We start from the raw sequence: 16,287 nt of genomic DNA, 5'->3' as shown, positions 1-16,287 counted from the left end.
GACTATAGACATGAATATAGAGAGGGGTGGACTCAGAGACATCAGACTAAACAAGACATGAATATAGAGAGGGGTGGACTCAGAGACATCAGACTATAGACATGAATATAGAGAGGGGTGGACTCAGAGACATCAGACTAAACAAGACATGAATATAGAGAGGGGTGGACTCAGAGACATCAGACTAAACAAGACATGAATATAGAGAGGGGTGGACTCAGAGACATCAGACTATAGACATGAATATAGAGAGGGGTGGACTCAGAGACATCAGACTATAGACATGAATATAGAGAGGGGTGGACTCAGAGACATCAGACTATAGACATGAATATAGAGAGGGGTGGACTCAGAGACATCAGACTATAGACATGAATATAGAGAGGGGTGGACTCAGAGACATCAGACTAAACAAGACATGAATATAGAGAGGGGTGGACTCAGAGACATCAGACTATAGACATGAATATAGAGAGGGGTGGACTCAGAGACATCAGACTATAGACATGAATATAGAGAGGGGTGGACTCAGAGACATCAGACTATAGACATGAATATAGAGAGGGGTGGACTCAGAGACATCAGACTAAACAAGACATGAATATAGATGAATATAGAGAGGGGTGGACTCAGAGACATCAGACTATAGACATGAATATAGAGAGGGGTGGACTCAGAGACATCAGACTATAGACATGAATATAGAGAGGGGTGGACTCAGAGACATCAGACTATAGACATGAATATAGAGAGGGGTGGACTCAGAGACATCAGACTATAGACATGAATATAGAGAGGGGTGGACTCAGAGACATCAGACTATAGACATGAATATAGAGAGGGGTGGACTCAGAGACATCAGACTATAGACATGAATATAGAGAGGGGTGGACTCAGAGACATCAGACTATAGACATGAATATAGAGAGGGGTGGACTCAGAGACATCAGACTATAGACATGAATATAGAGAGGGGTGGACTCAGAGACATCAGACTATAGACATGAATATAGAGAGGGGTGGACTCAGAGACATCAGACTATAGACATGAATATAGAGAGGGGTGGACTCAGAGACATCAGACTAAACAAGACATGAATATAGAGAGGGGTGGACTCAGAGACATCAGACTATAGACATGAATATAGAGAGGGGTGGACTCAGAGACATCAGACTATAGACATGAATATAGAGAGGGGTGGACTCAGAGACATCAGACTATAGACATGAATATAGAGAGGGGTGGACTCAGAGACATCAGACTATAGACATGAATATAGAGAGGGGTGGACTCAGAGACATCAGACTAAACAAGACATGAATATAGAGAGGGGTGGACTCAGAGACATCAGACTATAGACATGAATATAGAGAGGGGTGGACTCAGAGACATCAGACTATAGACATGAATATAGAGAGGGGTGGACTCAGAGACATCAGACTATAGACATGAATATAGAGAGGGGTGGACTCAGAGACATCAGACTATAGACATGAATATAGAGAGGGGTGGACTCAGAGACATCAGACTATAGACATGAATATAGAGAGTGGGGTGGACTCAGAGACATCAGACTATAGACATGAATATAGAGAGGGGTGGACTCAGAGACATCAGACTAAACAAGACATGAATATAGAGAGGGGTGGACTCAGAGACATCAGACTATAGACATGAATATAGAGAGGGGTGGACTCAGAGACATCAGACTATAGACATGAATATAGAGAGGGGTGGACTCAGAGACATCAGACTAAACAAGACATGAATATAGAGAGGGGTGGACTCAGAGACATCAGACTAAACAAGACATGAATATAGAGAGGGGTGGACTCAGAGACATCAGACTATAGACATGAATATAGAGAGGGGTGGACTCAGAGACATCAGACTATAGACATGAATATAGAGAGGGGTGGACTCAGAGACATCAGACTATAGACATGAATATAGAGAGGGGTGGACTCAGAGACATCAGACTATAGACATGAATATAGAGAGGGGTGGACTCAGAGACATCAGACTAAACAAGACATGAATATAGAGAGGGGTGGACTCAGAGACATCAGACTATAGACATGAATATAGAGAGGGGTGGACTCAGAGACATCAGACTATAGACATGAATATAGAGAGGGGTGGACTCAGAGACATCAGACTATAGACATGAATATAGAGAGGGGTGGACTCAGAGACATCAGACTATAGACATGAATATAGAGAGGGGTGGACTCAGAGACATCAGACTATAGACATGAATATAGAGAGGGGTGGACTCAGAGACATCAGACTATAGACATGAATATAGAGAGGGGTGGACTCAGAGACATCAGACTAAACAAGACATGAATATAGAGAGGGGTGGACTCAGAGACATCAGACTATAGACATGAATATAGAGAGGGGTGGACTCAGAGACATCAGACTATAGACATGAATATAGAGAGGGGTGGACTCAGAGACATCAGACTATAGACATGAATATAGAGAGGGGTGGACTCAGAGACATCAGACTATAGACATGAATATAGAGAGGGGTGGACTCAGAGACATCAGACTAAACAAGACATGAATATAGAGAGGGGTGGACTCAGAGACATCAGACTATAGACATGAATATAGAGAGGGGTGGACTCAGAGACATCAGACTAAACAAGACATGAATATAGAGAGGGGTGGACTCAGAGACATCAGACTATAGACATGAATACAGAGAGTGGTGGACTCAGAGACATCAGACTAAACGAGACATGAATATAGAGAGGGGTGGACTCAGAGACATCAGACTATAGACATGAATATAGAGAGGGGTGGACTCAGAGACATCAGACTAAACAAGACATGAATATAGAGAGGGGTGGACTCAGAGACATCAGACTATAGACATGAATATAGAGAGGGGTGGACTCAGAGACATCAGACTATAGACATGAATATAGAGAGGGGTGGACTCAGAGACATCAGACTATAGACATGAATATAGAGAGGGGTGGACTCAGAGACATCAGACTATAGACATGAATATAGAGAGGGGTGGACTCAGAGACATCAGACTATAGACATGAATATAGAGAGGGGTGGACTCAGAGACATCAGACTAAACAAGACATGAATATAGAGAGGGGTGGACTCAGAGACATCAGACTAAACAAGACATGAATATAGAGAGGGGTGGACTCAGAGACATCAGACTATAGACATGAATATAGAGAGGGGTGGACTCAGAGACATCAGACTAAACAAGACATGAATATAGAGAGGGGTGGACTCAGAGACATCAGACTATAGACATGAATATAGAGAGGGGTGGACTCAGAGACATCAGACTATAGACATGAATATAGAGAGGGGTGGACTCAGAGACATCAGACTATAGACATGAATATAGAGAGGGGTGGACTCAGAGACATCAGACTATAGACATGAATATAGAGAGGGGTGGACTCAGAGACATCAGACTAAACAAGACATGAATATAGAGAGGGGTGGACTCAGAGACATCAGACTATAGACATGAATATAGAGAGGGGTGGACTCAGAGACATCAGACTATAGACATGAATATAGAGAGGGGTGGACTCAGAGACATCAGACTATAGACATGAATATAGAGAGGGGTGGACTCAGAGACATCAGACTATAGACATGAATATAGAGAGGGGTGGACTCAGAGACATCAGACTAAACAAGACATGAATATAGAGAGGGGTGGACTCAGAGACATCAGACTATAGACATGAATATAGAGAGGGGTGGACTCAGAGACATCAGACTAAACAAGACATGAATATAGAGAGGGGTGGACTCAGAGACATCAGACTATAGACATGAATACAGAGAGTGGTGGACTCAGAGACATCAGACTAAACGAGACATGAATATAGAGAGGGGTGGACTCAGAGACATCAGACTATAGACATGAATATAGAGAGGGGTGGACTCAGAGACATCAGACTAAACAAGACATGAATATAGAGAGGGGTGGACTCAGAGACATCAGACTATAGACATGAATATAGAGAGGGGTGGACTCAGAGACATCAGACTATAGACATGAATATAGAGAGGGGTGGACTCAGAGACATCAGACTATAGACATGAATATAGAGAGGGGTGGACTCAGAGACATCAGACTATAGACATGAATATAGAGAGGGGTGGACTCAGAGACATCAGACTATAGACATGAATATAGAGAGGGGTGGACTCAGAGACATCAGACTAAACAAGACATGAATATAGAGAGGGGTGGACTCAGAGACATCAGACTAAACAAGACATGAATATAGAGAGGGGTGGACTCAGAGACATCAGACTATAGACATGAATATAGAGAGGGGTGGACTCAGAGACATCAGACTAAACAAGACATGAATATAGAGAGGGGTGGACTCAGAGACATCAGACTATAGACATGAATATAGAGAGGGGTGGACTCAGAGACATCAGACTATAGACATGAATATAGAGAGGGGTGGACTCAGAGACATCAGACTATAGACATGAATATAGAGAGGGGTGGACTCAGAGACATCAGACTATAGACATGAATATAGAGAGGGGTGGACTCAGAGACATCAGACTATAGACATGAATACAGAGAGGGGTGGACTCAGAGACATCAGACTATAGACATGAATATAGAGAGGGGTGGACTCAGAGACATCAGACTATAGACATGAATACAGAGAGGGGTGGACTCAGAGACATCAGACTATAGACATGAATATAGAGAGGGGTGGACTCAGAGACATCAGACTATAGACATGAATATAGAGAGGGGTGGACTCAGAGACATCAGACTAAACAAGACATGAATATAGAGAGGGGTGGACTCAGAGACATCAGACTATAGACATGAATATAGAGAGGGGTGGACTCAGAGACATCAGACTATAGACATGAATATAGAGAGGGGTGGACTCAGAGACATCAGACTATAGACATGAATATAGAGAGGGGTGGACTCAGAGACATCAGACTATAGACATGAATATAGAGAGGGGTGGACTCAGAGACATCAGACTATAGACATGAATATAGAGAGGGGTGGACTCAGAGACATCAGACTATAGACATGAATATAGAGAGGGGTGGACTCAGAGACATCAGACTAAACAAGACATGAATATAGAGAGGGGTGGACTCAGAGACATCAGACTATAGACATGAATATAGAGAGGGGTGGACTCAGAGACATCAGACTATAGACATGAATATAGAGAGGGGTGGACTCAGAGACATCAGACTATAGACATGAATATAGAGAGGGGTGGACTCAGAGACATCAGACTATAGACATGAATATAGAGAGGGGTGGACTCAGAGACATCAGACTAAACAAGACATGAATATAGAGAGGGGTGGACTCAGAGACATCAGACTATAGACATGAATATAGAGAGGGGTGGACTCAGAGACATCAGACTAAACAAGACATGAATATAGAGAGGGGTGGACTCAGAGACATCAGACTATAGACATGAATACAGAGAGTGGTGGACTCAGAGACATCAGACTAAACGAGACATGAATATAGAGAGGGGTGGACTCAGAGACATCAGACTATAGACATGAATATAGAGAGGGGTGGACTCAGAGACATCAGACTAAACAAGACATGAATATAGAGAGGGGTGGACTCAGAGACATCAGACTATAGACATGAATATAGAGAGGGGTGGACTCAGAGACATCAGACTATAGACATGAATATAGAGAGGGGTGGACTCAGAGACATCAGACTATAGACATGAATATAGAGAGGGGTGGACTCAGAGACATCAGACTATAGACATGAATATAGAGAGGGGTGGACTCAGAGACATCAGACTATAGACATGAATATAGAGAGGGGTGGACTCAGAGACATCAGACTAAACAAGACATGAATATAGAGAGGGGTGGACTCAGAGACATCAGACTAAACAAGACATGAATATAGAGAGGGGTGGACTCAGAGACATCAGACTATAGACATGAATATAGAGAGACTATAGGGGTGGACTCAGAGACATCAGACTAAACAAGACATGAATATAGAGAGGGGTGGACTCAGAGACATCAGACTATAGACATGAATATAGAGAGGGGTGGACTCAGAGACATCAGACTATAGACATGAATATAGAGAGGGGTGGACTCAGAGACATCAGACTATAGACATGAATATAGAGAGGGGTGGACTCAGAGACATCAGACTATAGACATGAATATAGAGAGGGGTGGACTCAGAGACATCAGACTATAGACATGAATACAGAGAGGGGTGGACTCAGAGACATCAGACTATAGACATGAATATAGAGAGGGGTGGACTCAGAGACATCAGACTATAGACATGAATACAGAGAGGGGTGGACTCAGAGACATCAGACTATAGACATGAATATAGAGAGGGGTGGACTCAGAGACATCAGACTATAGACATGAATATAGAGAGGGGTGGACTCAGAGACATCAGACTATAGACATGAATATAGAGAGGGGTGGACTCAGAGACATCAGACTATAGACATGAATATAGAGAGGGGTGGACTCAGAGACATCAGACTATAGACATGAATATAGAGAGGGGTGGACTCAGAGACATCAGACTAAACAAGACATGAATATAGAGAGGGGTGGACTCAGAGACATCAGACTATAGACATGAATATAGAGAGGGTGGACTCAGAGACATCAGACTATAGACATGAATATAGAGAGGGGTGGACTCAGAGACATCAGACTATAGACATGAATATAGAGAGGGGTGGACTCAGAGACATCAGACTAAACAAGACATGAATATAGAGAGGGGTGGACTCAGAGACATCAGACTATAGACATGAATATAGAGAGGGGTGGACTCAGAGACATCAGACTATAGACATGAATATAGAGAGGGGTGGACTCAGAGACATCAGACTATAGACATGAATATAGAGAGGGGTGGACTCAGAGACATCAGACTATAGACATGAATATAGAGAGGGTGGACTCAGAGACATCAGACTAAACAAGACATGAATATAGAGAGGGGTGGACTCAGAGACATCAGACTATAGACATGAATATAGAGAGGGGTGGACTCAGAGACATCAGACTATAGACATGAATATAGAGAGGGGTGGACTCAGAGACATCAGACTATAGACATGAATATAGAGAGGGGTGGACTCAGAGACATCAGACTATAGACATGAATATAGAGAGGGGTGGACTCAGAGACATCAGACTAAACAAGACATGAATATAGAGAGGGGTGGACTCAGAGACATCAGACTATAGACATGAATATAGAGAGGGGTGGACTCAGAGACATCAGACTAAACAAGACATGAATATAGAGAGGGGTGGACTCAGAGACATCAGACTATAGACATGAATATAGAGAGGGGTGGACTCAGAGACATCAGACTATAGACATGAATATAGAGAGGGGTGGACTCAGAGACATCAGACTATAGACATGAATATAGAGAGGGGTGGACTCAGAGACATCAGACTATAGACATGAATATAGAGAGGGGTGGACTCAGAGACATCAGACTAAACAAGACATGAATATAGAGAGGGGTGGACTCAGAGACATCAGACTATAGACATGAATATAGAGAGGGGTGGACTCAGAGACATCAGACTAAACAAGACATGAATATAGAGAGGGGTGGACTCAGAGACATCAGACTATAGACATGAATACAGAGAGTGGTGGACTCAGAGACATCAGACTAAACGAGACATGAATATAGAGAGGGGTGGACTCAGAGACATCAGACTATAGACATGAATATAGAGAGGGGTGGACTCAGAGACATCAGACTAAACAAGACATGAATATAGAGAGGGGTGGACTCAGAGACATCAGACTATAGACATGAATATAGAGAGGGGTGGACTCAGAGACATCAGACTATAGACATGAATATAGAGAGGGGTGGACTCAGAGACATCAGACTATAGACATGAATATAGAGAGGGGTGGACTCAGAGACATCAGACTATAGACATGAATATAGAGAGGGGTGGACTCAGAGACATCAGACTATAGACATGAATATAGAGAGGGTGGACTCAGAGACATCAGACTAAACAAGACATGAATATAGAGAGGGGTGGACTCAGAGACATCAGACTAAACAAGACATGAATATAGAGAGGGGTGGACTCAGAGACATCAGACTATAGACATGAATATAGAGAGGGGTGGACTCAGAGACATCAGACTAAACAAGACATGAATATAGAGAGGGGTGGACTCAGAGACATCAGACTATAGACATGAATATAGAGAGGGGTGGACTCAGAGACATCAGACTATAGACATGAATATAGAGAGGGGTGGACTCAGAGACATCAGACTATAGACATGAATATAGAGAGGGGTGGACTCAGAGACATCAGACTATAGACATGAATATAGAGAGGGGTGGACTCAGAGACATCAGACTATAGACATGAATACAGAGAGGGGTGGACTCAGAGACATCAGACTATAGACATGAATATAGAGAGGGGTGGACTCAGAGACATCAGACTATAGACATGAATACAGAGAGGGGTGGACTCAGAGACATCAGACTATAGACATGAATATAGAGAGGGGTGGACTCAGAGACATCAGACTATAGACATGAATATAGAGAGGGGTGGACTCAGAGACATCAGACTATAGACATGAATATAGAGAGGGGTGGACTCAGAGACATCAGACTATAGACATGAATATAGAGAGGGGTGGACTCAGAGACATCAGACTATAGACATGAATATAGAGAGGGGTGGACTCAGAGACATCAGACTATAGACATGAATATAGAGAGGGGTGGACTCAGAGACATCAGACTAAACAAGACATGAATATAGAGAGGGGTGGACTCAGAGACATCAGACTATAGACATGAATATAGAGAGGGGTGGACTCAGAGACATCAGACTATAGACATGAATATAGAGAGGGGTGGACTCAGAGACATCAGACTATAGACATGAATATAGAGAGGGGTGGACTCAGAGACATCAGACTATAGACATGAATATAGAGAGGGGTGGACTCAGAGACATCAGACTAAACAAGACATGAATATAGAGAGGGGTGGACTCAGAGACATCAGACTATAGACATGAATATAGAGAGGGTGGACTCAGAGACATCAGACTATAGACATGAATATAGAGAGGGGTGGACTCAGAGACATCAGACTATAGACATGAATATAGAGAGGGGTGGACTCAGAGACATCAGACTATAGACATGAATATAGAGAGGGGTGGACTCAGAGACATCAGACTATAGACATGAATATAGAGAGGGGTGGACTCAGAGACATCAGACTATAGACATGAATATAGAGAGGGGTGGACTCAGAGACATCAGACTAAACAAGACATGAATATAGAGAGGGGTGGACTCAGAGACATCAGACTATAGACATGAATATAGAGAGGGGTGGACTCAGAGACATCAGACTATAGACATGAATATAGAGAGGGGTGGACTCAGAGACATCAGACTATAGACATGAATATAGAGAGGGGTGGACTCAGAGACATCAGACTATAGACATGAATATAGAGAGGGGTGGACTCAGAGACATCAGACTATAGACATGAATATAGAGAGGGGTGGACTCAGAGACATCAGACTATAGACATGAATATAGAGAGGGGTGGACTCAGAGACATCAGACTATAGACATGAATATAGAGAGGGGTGGACTCAGAGACATCAGACTATAGACATGAATATAGAGAGGGGTGGACTCAGAGACATCAGACTATAGACATGAATATAGAGAGGGGTGGACTCAGAGACATCAGACTATAGACATGAATATAGAGAGGGGTGGACTCAGAGACATCAGACTATAGACATGAATATAGAGAGGGGTGGACTCAGAGACATCAGACTAAACAAGACATGAATATAGAGAGGGGTGGACTCAGAGACATCAGACTATAGACATGAATATAGAGAGGGGTGGACTCAGAGACATCAGACTATAGACATGAATATAGAGAGGGGTGGACTCAGAGACATCAGACTATAGACATGAATATAGAGAGGGGTGGACTCAGAGACATCAGACTAAACAAGACATGAATATAGAGAGGGGTGGACTCAGAGACATCAGACTATAGACATGAATATAGAGAGGGGTGGACTCAGAGACATCAGACTATAGACATGAATATAGAGAGGGGTGGACTCAGAGACATCAGACTATAGACATGAATATAGAGAGGGGTGGACTCAGAGACATCAGACTATAGACATGAATATAGAGAGGGGTGGACTCAGAGACATCAGACTATAGACATGAATATAGAGAGGGGTGGACTCAGAGACATCAGACTAAACAAGACATGAATATAGAGAGGGGTGGACTCAGAGACATCAGACTATAGACATGAATATAGAGAGGGGTGGACTCAGAGACATCAGACTATAGACATGAATATAGAGAGGGGTGGACTCAGAGACATCAGACTATAGACATGAATATAGAGAGGGGTGGACTCAGAGACATCAGACTAAACAAGACATGAATATAGAGAGGGGTGGACTCAGAGACATCAGACTATAGACATGAATATAGAGAGGGGTGGACTCAGAGACATCAGACTATAGACATGAATATAGAGAGGGGTGGACTCAGAGACATCAGACTATAGACATGAATATAGAGAGGGGTGGACTCAGAGACATCAGACTATAGACATGAATATAGAGAGGGGTGGACTCAGAGACATCAGACTATAGACATGAATATAGAGAGGGGTGGACTCAGAGACATCAGACTATATACATGAATATAGAGAGGGGTGGACTCAGAGACATCAGACTATAGACATGAATATAGAGAGGGGTGGACTCAGAGACATCAGACTAAACAAGACATGAATATAGAGAGGGGTGGACTCAGAGACATCAGACTATAGACATGAATATAGAGAGGGGTGGACTCAGAGACATCAGACTATAGACATGAATATAGAGAGGGGTGGACTCAGAGACATCAGACTATAGACATGAATATAGAGAGGGGTGGACTCAGAGACATCAGACTAAACAAGACATGAATATAGAGAGGGGTGGACTCAGAGACATCAGACTATAGACATGAATATAGAGAGGGGTGGACTCAGAGACATCAGACTATAGACATGAATATAGAGAGGGGTGGACTCAGAGACATCAGACTATAGACATGAATATAGAGAGGGGTGGACTCAGAGACATCAGACTAAACAAGACATGAATATAGAGAGGGGTGGACTCAGAGACATCAGACTATAGACATGAATATAGAGAGGGGTGGACTCAGAGACATCAGACTATAGACATGAATATAGAGAGGTGTGGACTCAGAGACATCAGACTATAGACATGAATATAGAGAGGGGTGGACTCAGAGACATCAGACTATAGACATGAATATAGAGAGGGGTGGACTCAGAGACATCAGACTAAACAAGACATGAATATAGAGAGGGGTGGACTCAGAGACATCAGACTATAGACATGAATATAGAGAGGGGTGGACTCAGAGACATCAGACTATAGACATGAATATAGAGAGGGGTGGACTCAGAGACATCAGACTAAACAAGACATGAATATAGAGAGGGGTGGACTCAGAGACATCAGACTATAGACATGAATATAGAGAGGGGTGGACTCAGAGACATCAGACTATAGACATGAATATAGAGAGGGGTGGACTCAGAGACATCAGACTATAGACATGAATATAGAGAGGGGTGGACTCAGAGACATCAGACTAAACAAGACATGAATATAGAGAGGGGTGGACTCAGAGACATCAGACTATAGACATGAATATAGAGAGGGGTGGACTCAGAGACATCAGACTATAGACATGAATATAGAGAGGGGTGGACTCAGAGACATCAGACTAAACAAGACATGAATATAGAGAGGGGTGGACTCAGAGACATCAGACTATAGACATGAATATCAGAGATGAATATAGAGGGTGGACTCAGAGACATCAGACTAAACAAAACATGAATATAGAGATGAATATAGAGGGTGGACTCAGAGACATCAGACTATAGACATGAATATAGAGAGGGGTGGACTCAGAGACATCAGACTATAGACATGAATATAGAGAGGGGTGGACTCAGAGACATCAGACTAAACAAAACATGAATATAGAGAGGGGTGGACTCAGAGACATCAGACTATAGACATGAATATAGAGAGGGGTGGACTCAGAGACATCAGACTATAGACATGAATATAGAGAGGGGTGGACTCAGAGACATCAGACTATAGACATGAATATAGAGAGGGGTGGACTCAGAGACATCAGACTAAACAAAACATGAATATAGAGAGGGGTGGACTCAGAGACATCAGACTAAACAAGACATGAATATAGAGAGGGGTGGACTCAGAGACATCAGACTATAGACATGAATATAGAGAGGGGTGGACTCAGAGACATCAGACTATAGACATGAATATAGAGAGGGGTGGACTCAGAGACATCAGACTATAGACATGAATATAGAGAGGGGTGGACTCAGAGACATCAGACTATAGACATGAATATAGAGAGGGGTGGACTCAGAGACATCAGACTATAGACATGAATATAGAGAGGGGTGGACTCAGAGACATCAGACTATAGACATGAATATAGAGAGGGGTGGACTCAGAGACATCAGACTAAACAAGACATGAATATAGAGAGGGGTGGACTCAGAGACATCAGACTATAGACATGAATATAGAGAGGGGTGGACTCAGAGACATCAGACTATAGACATGAATACAGAGAGGGGTGGACTCAGAGACATCAGACTATAGACATGAATATAGAGAGGGGTGGACTCAGAGACATCAGACTATAGACATGAATATAGAGAGGGGTGGACTCAGAGACATCAGACTATAGACATGAATATAGAGAGGGGTGGACTCAGAGACATCAGACTATAGACATGAATACAGAGAGGGGTGGACTCAGAGACATCAGACTATAGACATGAATATAGAGAGGGGTGGACTCAGAGACATCAGACTATAGACATGAATACAGAGAGGGGTGGACTCAGAGACATCAGACTATAGACATGAATATAGAGAGGGGTGGACTCAGAGACATCAGACTATAGACATGAATATAGAGAGGGGTGGACTCAGAGACATCAGACTATAGACATGAATATAGAGAGGGGTGGACTCAGAGACATCAGACTAAACAAGACATGAATATAGAGAGGGGTGGACTCAGAGACATCAGACTATAGACATGAATATAGAGAGGGGTGGACTCAGAGACATCAGACTATAGACATGAATATAGAGAGGGGTGGACTCAGAGACATCAGACTATAGACATGAATATAGAGAGGGGTGGACTCAGAGACATCAGACTATAGACATGAATATAGAGAGGGGTGGACTCAGAGACATCAGACTATAGACATGAATATAGAGAGGGGTGGACTCAGAGACATCAGACTATAGACATGAATATAGAGAGGGGTGGACTCAGAGACATCAGACTAAACAAGACATGAATATAGAGAGGGGTGGACTCAGAGACATCAGACTATAGACATGAATATAGAGAGGGGTGGACTCAGAGACATCAGACTATAGACATGAATATAGAGAGGGGTGGACTCAGAGACATCAGACTATAGACATGAATATAGAGAGGTGTGGACTCAGAGACATCAGACTATAGACATGAATATAGAGAGGGGTGGACTCAGAGACATCAGACTATAGACATGAATATAGAGAGGGGTGGACTCAGAGACATCAGACTATAGACATGAATATAGAGAGGGGTGGACTCAGAGACATCAGACTAAACAAGACATGAATATAGAGAGGGGTGGACTCAGAGACATCAGACTATAGACATGAATATAGAGAGGGGTGGACTCAGAGACATCAGACTATAGACATGAATATAGAGAGGGGTGGACTCAGAGACATCAGACTATAGACATGAATATAGAGAGGGGTGGACTCAGAGACATCAGACTATAGACATGAATATAGAGAGGGGTGGACTCAGAGACATCAGACTATAGACATGAATATAGAGAGGGGTGGACTCAGAGACATCAGACTATAGACATGAATATAGAGAGGGGTGGACTCAGAGACATCAGACTAAACAAGACATGAATATAGAGAGGGGTGGACTCAGAGACATCAGACTATAGACATGAATATAGAGAGGGGTGAACTCAGAGACATCAGACTATAGACATGAATATAGAGAGGGGTGGACTCAGAGACATCAGACTATAGACATGAATATAGAGAGGGGTGGACTCAGAGACATCAGACTATAGACATGAATATAGAGAGGGGTGGACTCAGAGACATCAGTCTATAGACATGAATATAGAGAGGGGTGGAATCAGAGACATCAGACTAAACAAGACATGAATATAGAGAGGGGTGGACTCAGAGACATCAGACTAAACAAGACATGAATATAGAGAGGGGTGGACTCAGAGACATCAGACTATAGACATGAATATAGAGAGGGGTGGACTCAGAGACATCAGACTATAGACATGAATATAGAGAGGGGTGGACTCAGAGACATCAGACTATAGACATGAATATAGAGAGGGGTGGACTCAGAGACATCAGACTATAGACATGAATATAGAGAGGGGTGGACTCAGAGACATCAGACTAAACAAGACATGAATATAGAGAGGGGTGGACTCAGAGACATCAGTCTATAGACATGAATATAGAGAGGGGTGGACTCAGAGACATCAGACTATAGACATGAATATAGAGAGGGGTGGACTCAGAGACATCAGACTATAGACATGAATATAGAGAGGGGTGGACTCAGAGACATCAGACTATAGACATGAATATAGAGAGGGGTGGACTCAGAGACATCAGACTATAGACATGAATATAGAGAGGGGTGGACTCAGAGACATCAGACTAAACAAGACATGAATATAGAGAGGGGTGGACTCAGAGACATCAGACTATAGACATGAATATAGAGAGGGGTGGACTCAGAGACATCAGACTATAGACATGAATATAGAGAGGGGTGGACTCAGAGACATCAGACTAAACAAGACATGAATATAGAGAGGGGTGGACTCAGAGACATCAGACTATAGACATGGATATAGAGAGGGGTGGACTCAGAGACATCAGACTATAGACATGAATATAGAGAGGGGTGGACTCAGAGACATCAGACTATAGACATGAATATAGAGAGGGGTGGACTCAGAGACATCAGACTATAGACATGAATATAGAGAGGGGTGGACTCAGAGACATCAGACTATAGACATGAATATAGAGAGGGGTGGACTCAGAGACATCAGACTATAGACATGAATATAGAGAGGGGTGGACTCAGAGACATCAGACTATAGACATGAATATAGAGAGGGGTGGACTCAGAGACATCAGACTATAGACATGAATATAGAGAGGGGTGGACTCAGAGACATCAGTCTATAGACATGAATATAGAGAGGGGTGGACTCAGAGACATCAGACTATAGACATGAATATAGAGAGGGGTGGACTCAGAGACATCAGACTATAGACATGAATATAGAGAGGGGTGGACTCAGAGAAGGGAATGTGATGTTTCAGTGTATGTGGCGCGGAGGATTGGGTTTAGGATACCAACCCGTCTTTAGGGTAAGGGGTGGGATTGGGGCTAGGATACGAACCCGGTTTAGAGTAAGGGGTGGGATTGGGGCTAGGATACAAACCCGGTTTAGGGTAAGGGGTGGGATTGGGGCTAGGATACAAACCCGGTTTAGGGTAAGGGGTGGGATTGGGGCTAGGATACGAACCCGGTTTAGGGTAAGGGGCGGGATTGGGGCTAGAATATGAACCCGGTTTAGGGTAAAGGGCGGGGTTGGGCTGTTGTTTCTGACATAGTCATGCTACTGTGTTGCTTTGCACATACACCCCCAACAGGGACAAGGCATGCTGGATTAGCTGCACAACTGTCCCCAGAAGAACTAGTGCCATTTCAAATGACAAGCCCTATGCCAAGGAAAACACACATGTGGACAGAAATCCATTCATAACATATCTATGTCTGTAGATATTATAAACATTATGTCTTATTGCTTTTCAGAAGTCAAAGATCAAGCTAGCCAAGCAGCTGTCTGACCTGGTGATCTACTGTAAGAGTGTCCACTTCTCAGGGTTTGAGCACGCTAAAGACAACCAGGCCTTCTATGAGATGTCCTCCTTTAAAGAGAGCATGGCTGTTAACCTGGCTGAGACAGCAGGT

At 43.2% G+C, this 16,287-nt stretch overlaps 1 protein-coding gene across 3 annotated transcripts in view; it reads left to right on the top strand.

Moving 5' to 3' along the window:
• plcd1a (phospholipase C, delta 1a) overlaps window positions 1-16,287 on the top strand; it is a 107,878-nt gene that overhangs the window by 73,287 nt on the left and 18,304 nt on the right. For all 3 annotated transcript variants that reach the window (XR_006839572.1, XM_046355395.1, XM_046355394.1), the window contains one exon: window positions 16,129-16,285. Coding sequence is in view for 2 of the 3 variants with exons in the window: in XM_046355395.1 (XP_046211351.1) it covers window positions 16,129-16,285 (157 nt within the window). In the remaining variant the exon portion in view is untranslated. The remainder of the gene's footprint in view (window positions 1-16,128; window positions 16,286-16,287) is intronic.

Source organism: Oncorhynchus gorbuscha, linkage group LG07 (genome assembly GCF_021184085.1).
Source record: "Oncorhynchus gorbuscha isolate QuinsamMale2020 ecotype Even-year linkage group LG07, OgorEven_v1.0, whole genome shotgun sequence".
Lineage (NCBI taxonomy): Eukaryota > Metazoa > Chordata > Actinopteri > Salmoniformes > Salmonidae > Oncorhynchus > Oncorhynchus gorbuscha.
Note: the sequence above shows the minus strand (reverse complement) of the source record. Positions and strands in the feature narration are given on the sequence as shown.